The 7,608-nt window shown below is 40.3% G+C and overlaps 1 protein-coding gene across 1 annotated transcript in view; it reads right to left on the reverse strand.

The window, feature by feature from the left end:
- DNAH7 (dynein axonemal heavy chain 7) overlaps positions 1–7,608 on the reverse strand; it is a 102,107-nt gene that overhangs the window by 12,397 nt on the left and 82,102 nt on the right. Inside the window, 7 exon segments of the mRNA XM_042822371.1 lie at positions 6–158; positions 489–626; positions 1,053–1,238; positions 2,004–2,165; positions 2,719–2,919; positions 3,643–3,804; positions 4,284–4,460. Coding sequence (XP_042678305.1) covers positions 6–158; positions 489–626; positions 1,053–1,238; positions 2,004–2,165; positions 2,719–2,919; positions 3,643–3,804; positions 4,284–4,460 — 1,179 coding nt within the window.

Below are 7,608 nucleotides of genomic sequence, written 5' to 3' on the forward strand. Positions count from 1 at the left end.
TGAACAAGCACTGTGTTCATACTTTCACTGTAGGCAGTTGGATACTTTCTGCTTACTGTTTCAATGTCAAAGTCACAGGGCAGTTTACTCAAGATGTCACCTGTCACATCGTGAACAATGTCATCCATGGATTTGGCACCCGTACCAGCTGCCCTGGACTGAAATGTGAAACATTAGACATTTCATAGTGGACACTACTGAAAAAAAAACAAAAACTTGCCATGTCCTATCACTTCTATGTCTGCTTCCTCAAAAAAAAATGCTTTGGACATTAATACTGCAGTACTGACACAATCTCTCATAAAGAAAAACAAAACACACACCTTTAAAGCTCTGTCTAGCCATACACTAACTTCTACATAATTAACAGCAAAACATTAAAACACATTAACAACTGAGATTAAACACTCCAGACAGTGACTTGTACACCTGTGAAAATACAGGAGCAGACTATCTAAACAGCTCCATCTTTTCATCTTTCGCACTACCTGAGTAAGAAGAATGCTGTCAAATAACAGCTGTGTTTCTGACTGATCCTTAGTAATATCGGCATTGGCATGCATTCCAAATATCTCTGGGGAAGGATTCAGTGGGAGCATCCTGGTATATTCAATGTAGCTTCCGTGCTGCAAAAAAAAAGGACACTTCCTTTAACTCACCTGTTTCATCAGCTGATTGATTACAAGGTCCTTTCCACCACCACCCGTTCTCTTACGCAAGCTGAATGTCCTTCAAACTTAAGCGGGCTAGATCGCTCTACCTAGCCCTGAGTGTATGAAATGGTGCAGACTGCACGCTTTAGGAAGCTGTACTAATTCAGGCTATTAACTCGTTTCTTTCTTTATCGTTATTTCCAGACCTTACCCGTAACTAAAGTGCTACCCAATGGTACCGGCAACAAAGCGCTACTCAACATGAGCGTAATCGCATACATTTGTACATTTTGATGTATGCATTTGTATGTACATAAACATATATACAGTATTCCTTCAATTAGGCAACTCCGTGATACAAGGAAGCTTCTAAAAAATCCACATCTTTCAAATACTTACGTCACCTTCAGGAGGAACGAAGTAAAGGCCGCTCAAATCAAACTTGTAATCTCTATTGGTAATGACTTCTGATGAGAAAAAAGTGTTCAGAACGCTACGGAGTGTGCGGCGATCCCAGTCGTCGGTGACTCTGCCGCCGTAGTTACATTCCCCGGTCATGTAGCGAAGAGCATCGTATGGGACCTCCTAGAGGAAAAAGAAAAAAAAAAGAAAAAACACATTCAGCCACAGACTATTACTTGTCCCGATGGCCACTTCAGTATCGCTATCGTGTAATTTCAAGTCAACCAGCATTCTCACAAAACCTTAACTAAGTATGACTTACAACTGATAGTTTGCTCTTATACTGTAAATCTCCTTGTCTGCAACTACTTCGGTACTTAAAATGATACTTATACTTAATATTTCAGTATTTATACTACACTTGGGCTACTTTTGTCTTATGAAACACCACTTTTTATAGAACAATAACACCATAGGCAAAAAATAAAAAAAAAAAATACATTGTCACAAAACAACCTCACACATCATCTGCTGTACTCTGGAGTCCTGTATTGTCCCTAGGACTATCTAAGTCACAGCACCAGTTTCAGCGTAATGATTCATGGTTTCCAACGACTCTTCCGAGAGAGGAAGCCACAGCGTCTCTCTAGAGACAGTGCAAGATTCAGACAGAACGGACAACAGTGTGGATCCTATTCTGCTCTATTCTGCGTGGCAGACAGCCAACATCAGAACCTGAACATTTCCAGCATCAATTACGTAGTGACCGCAACGCGCTAACCTCCGAAAAGGAACATTTTTCACGCTGCTGCAAGTAAATGCTCACTGCCCGGTCTCAGGCCCCTACTCAACCACTGTCCAGGGAACTCTCCGCTGTCTGAGTACGTGCTCTCACTGGTCTACGTTGCACGTGAGAACCACGTGCGGGCCTCGGGAAGGTTGCCGTACCTCGTACTGGTCCAGGAAGATGTGCAGCTGCTGCACGCTGATGCGCAGATCCGTCTCGTTGAACTCGTATGGAATGTTCCAACCCAGCGGCCCGAACTTCCGCCTTTCTTGCACCAGCGCGTGGAAGAAGCACAGGCCGTACAGCAATGCCTTGAACTCAGCCTTACAAACAAATGGAAGCACATTACTAATAACTATGTCCTTTACAGAATTTCACTTTTAAATTCTGTTCAGACAATGTCACCCTGTTCCTTCTCAGTAAAGTTTTTAGGCCTTTAAGGAAACCTACATGTAGGAAGCTTACGTTTGCTTTGTTTGTAATTGAAAACATTTCAGCAAAGCATTAGATCTCATTTAAAAGAAACAAATTCCATCGGCCCTCACGGTTCAAGAGAGCAACTGCATATTTTGCATTTCGGATAAAACCCTTGCGACAACAACCTTTGCAAATTTGCTATAGTAAACAGTGTGCCTCTCAATTCAGTTCTGTTGAAGAGGCATATTATTAATACCACGCCACGAAGTCACCCCTGAAGTAGGAGATGACCAGAAAACAAAAAATGCTTACTTTCCTGCTACCGATAATCAAAAGTACTTCGACGCGCTATAAGACAACTACTTAATTTTGTACTTTTTTTTCCCCAGAGCCGTCACCGTCTTGTTTAACCCCTTCTTTAACCCCTTCACAAAGTAAGGCCGCCACCGCATTACTAACCGTTTTTTTGCAGCTGTTGAAAAAATTAGGGTCAGATATGGGATCCATCAGGTACGAACGAATTATGTTTGCTCGTAAACCTTTCGGTGCTTCGTTCGTCATTTTCACTCCGTTCTGAAGTACGGACACCGGAAACGTGGCAGATGGGTAACTGGTGAGCCAGATTCTGAAATCCGGATGCGTTGTGTCGGGGTTAAGCTCCTACAATAAACACGTATTAAAACAACTGGAATAAGTGACAGACTAATACGCATCTCCTCTGTTATTATTTACGCAACTTTTTTTGGAGGGAGTTGGAAAATATGCTGGTTAGATGTTGAATTTCTGAACGTCTTGCAAGCGACGATTATCAGATTCAAACTTACGACAATTCTCGTTTTGCTGGATGCCGGAGCGCTTTCATTCACGGCTGCGGAATATCGAACGGAAATTTCTGCTCTTTGTGTAAGATGTGAATAAAAACGAGGTGCCCGGTCTGCACCTTAAAGGCAACAGCAATGTGCACGTTGCATTTTGACTGTCGTACAGCTCTTCTCACGAAAGCTACAACAATAATATCTATGCATCTAAAATGCATCAAGAACTCCGGAAAACGGTAAGCGAGAACTGTACTTCAACAAATTTCTGCAAACCTGCAGCTGTTCAAATGTAACACTGTTTAGCGTGCTGCTTTTCTGCAGCGATGGACGCGCAAAAAAGCTCTCGGCCTGAGGAGACAGCTGTAGCACTCGATTTAATGTTTGAAGAATAGGCCACGTCCGCTCCATTTGCGGCCAGAAGGTCCGCTCCACTGCAGCGGCCAGAAGGACAGAATCTACGTGGTGATTCCAGATAATTAATGGGAATCGTCATCCAGCATTATAAACTGCCTACATGCCTCAAATGTACTTTCAAAAGTGTAGCGAAAACATTAGTTATTTTTACCTCGCACACTCGTTCCAGCGTGGGCATCCACGAGCTCGCCAAATGGCAATTCTGCAGAACTATCCATGTTCCTTCCTTCACTGCCTTCTCTATCATTTTCATGGCTATTGGGCCTTGGCCTTGTCCGAGCGACAGAGAACTGAGTTTTGTGTCGCTGTATCCCTGCGTAACAAAGCATGCTAAAGGTAAGAAAGATACTGTGGAAGCACAACATGGTTTATAGCATCAGAGCTCACATCCCTACGTATTCTTGAATTCCTCTGCACTACTTGTTTTACAATACAATTGAAAACATTTTCTCACGTCACCCCAGTTGCCTACAACCTCTCAGTGATCATCTGCCAGGGAAAGACTCCCGCCACGCATCTGTTTAATTCTGAACTTTACGGTTCTGACAGTTCCACAAAACTCCTATAAACACAAGGGCTCATAAGGGATGCACGCAATCTACAATAAAATGCAAAGAGAGTTTACTGCTCGGTGTAGGACAGCAGTGTGACGCTCAACGGCTAAGAACTCCGGTAGTCACAGGCAGGCGGTGCAAGAAATTTATCTCAAGGAAATGTAGGAGTTTTAGATTAACAACACACACACGCAAACGCATCATCTACTTTGAAAAAAATCTAGAGATATTACAATACCTGATCGTCAGCAAACTTAACGAGCGCTGCCATGGGATCGGCACCTGGAGAAAGTATGAATATCAGTGGTGCGCAAGAGTGGCTATCAGAAAACGCTCTCGACAAATCAAATGGAGGTGGCTCGATAAACGGACGGCCCAGATTGTGAACGATGAATTCCTGCACTGTTGGTATCATCTAAAAAATAAACAATCAAATCTGAACATCCTATTGATGTGTAAGTGTTACTATGCCATTTGGAACAGTTTACTATAAGCCACAAGGAGAATACCGCTACACAGACAACAAAGCACTAATTCAGTCCTAGAAAAATAACTTAACACATATGAAATGTGACCAAAATAATCTCATAAGAAAGACGGACCCTGAAATGGCTGAAATAAGCAACCCTTAAAGTCATTTCCATCTCACATCTGAACAGAGTAACACAGTGATGTAAGAACCTCGAAGTCCACCCGCGCGCATACTAATTAAGTTCCAAAGAGAATTTCACCTTTCAAATAACTTAAATGAACTTCCTTTAAAAGACATAATTTTGAAAGAAATAATTTGAAAGAAATAAAACCTCAGATTTGCGAAGTACAGCATAGGTCCTTTAAAAGACATAATTTTGAAAGAAATAAAACCTCAGATTTGCAAAGTACAGCGTAGGATAGTATCCTGCCCTTTAGATTTACTATCGTAGAGTAAGCACAGTTCCATAAATATAAAATAGTTTGCAAGAACACAGTTGCATACTTTGCCAACTATAAACATCTATAGCTACTTTCCTCTTTTAAGTCACCATTTATTTTATTTGTCTCTTGAATAGTATACCTTAAAATACACTGAACATTGCATAATTACCAATTCACCATTACAGAAATACCAGAGATACAACAACATTAGCAGACACAGTATAAAATTTTGACCCTTGACATGAAATTCAAGTAATTTAAAACACTTTCAAAAACACCAGTACTGGTTCAATCCCTGTAATTACAGCCTATGTGTTTTCAACAGCTTCTGCATTGTTTTCAACAGCTTCTGTATCAACTCTACACAAAACCATTGAATTTCTATAAGCTTTTCACTTACACTTTCAACATCACAATTATAAAAGGAATACAACAATAAATGCAATCATACATTATAAACACTATTCATTTCAGTTAATAAATACATAATATGAAACATCACATACCTGAAACAAAAGAAGACTTGTATCCCACTCTTCACACTCCCACACTCACCCATGTGTTCTCACTTATTTTAAAGCCGCTGTGCTTCACAGGTGTAGTGTGTCACCAATTAGGAAAATACCTTAAATTGGAGACCTGGGAAGACAGGAGCTCTGACCTACACTCCCTACAGCCTGCACCGATGGAGGCGATTCTGCAAGAGCTCCTTTCAACTTCAAAACTTCTGAATGAGCTTAAAGAAATGTAAGATTATGAAAGTTGCTTAAAAACCCCGGTTAACTAGCCTTTTGTAATGAATTGCAAATGCGCTCCAGAAAATGAGTGATAAAGGATGCTTTAACTTTGTGGTTTGTTTTTTTCTTTTTTACATGCTATAAAGGTGAAGTTCTTCATGTTAGTGCACTTTTGTTCAAGAGGTCTTGTGAGCATTTGCTTAGCCAGAAATGAAAAGCTGAGCGGTCTGTTTTCCTTGTGCTCTAAAATATTGCAGCAGGATGACTACAAACTCATGTATTTAGTTTGCTGATCTATGTTTAATTTCATGTACTCTAAATTTAGGGTTACTTTTTACATTATGTTGCATTTCCGTTTGCACGTTCTCCTCTTCAAAATAAGCCTAAAGGACTATTCTACTTCATCCAGTAGGAAAGATGAAGTATCGGAATGATTACTTTTGGAATCTAATATCAAAAGTTAAAATCATCTTTGTATTACTAAACGCTTACGTCCTTGCAGGCTTCAACTTGCGGGCTGAAAAGAGGAGACTGTGTTTCTGTTTCAGCGCGTGTATCGAACAACCGGGTTAGATCTCAGCTATGCTGTGCTAAAGGAGTTATCTAAGAATCTTGATAACTGAAAGAAACGTGTTTCTCAGTTTTCTTACTAGATACCATTCTAAACTGACAGGAAAATGTAGCACTAAACTCACGCAGTTTATACGTAAGGGTTTTCTGTGGCCGTGGTCCTGCGCTACTTTTTTTTTTCTAGAAAAAAAAAATATTCTTAGATACAGCAGATTACGTGCATGGATAGCAGAACGCTGCTGTAGGTGTGCTAGCTAATCTCTGAAATAGCAGAAGTACTGTGGTAGCCTGTGATTATAACAGCTACGTAAAAACCTGCTTCCTGGATCTGACTGTTCCTTGTTCCTTTACTAACTGACTTGCCCTCTTGCAGCTCTCGCTCTTAAAACTTTTTTTTCAGCTGGATCTATGCGGATAGATACAGCGGGGGAAAAACGTTACCAAAAGTCTTCTGCGATGATTCCATGTGAGCACGAGCCATGTGTTGGATGAAGCTCTAAACTTCTCAACTGTCTCTTGCAAGTGGCAAAGGTGGGCTTTATCCACTGCCGAAGTGCAAGTGAACCGGATGTGGCAAAATGTTTCTTTGGCTTGATAGAACTGGAGGGCTGGGAACCTAATGATGACCCGCGGTAAGCGCAGACTTAACCACGTTCTTTAAATATTTCTGTAAATCTCTTTGACGACGCCCCTTTATTTATTACAAAACTAACAAATTTTCTAGCATTTCACTAAACTGAAACTTACCGAAAGCTTATCCTATCATACCTTGACACATTTGCTAATTATACTCTATATGGTTTTTCACTTCTCCTTTTGCATCCAAAGAGAATGTTTGAGATTTGGCAATGGAAAATGATTTCTATCAGTGATGTCAAGTCAGTCCAGATCTTGCCTTTCACTGTCTCTCGCTCACGGTTCACACAACTGGTTTTATCTAACACTGGCTGAATTATCTTTCAGATGTTATCTGCAAAATGTTTCCCCTGCCTGTAGACAGAAATACTAAAGAAACCTGCCTGCTTTTTACGCATCTTGAAGTGCAATTTTTTTGGTTTTAGTATCTGTTCTTTTTCTGAGCTCACATTGCAGGGAGAAGCACACCAACTGTCACAGCTGTGAATTTTTATCTCTTACTAAGTGGTTTGATGATCTGACAATGGAGGAGTACTACATGCTGGAGATGATGTGGTTAACAACCTTCCCTGTAAGTGTAAACTAAGTCATCTTAAAATGCAAAGCTGAACTATTTAAAAAACAAAAACAAAAAAAAAAACCAAAAAAAAACACAAAAAACAAAAAAAAACAAAAAAAAAAGCAACAAAAAAAAAAACAAAAAAA

This window comes from Centrocercus urophasianus, unplaced genomic scaffold (genome assembly GCF_019232065.1).
Source record: "Centrocercus urophasianus isolate 14NV4802_14NV808 unplaced genomic scaffold, USGS_Curo_1.0 seq_20, whole genome shotgun sequence".
In the NCBI taxonomy this organism is placed as follows: domain Eukaryota; kingdom Metazoa; phylum Chordata; class Aves; order Galliformes; family Phasianidae; genus Centrocercus; species Centrocercus urophasianus.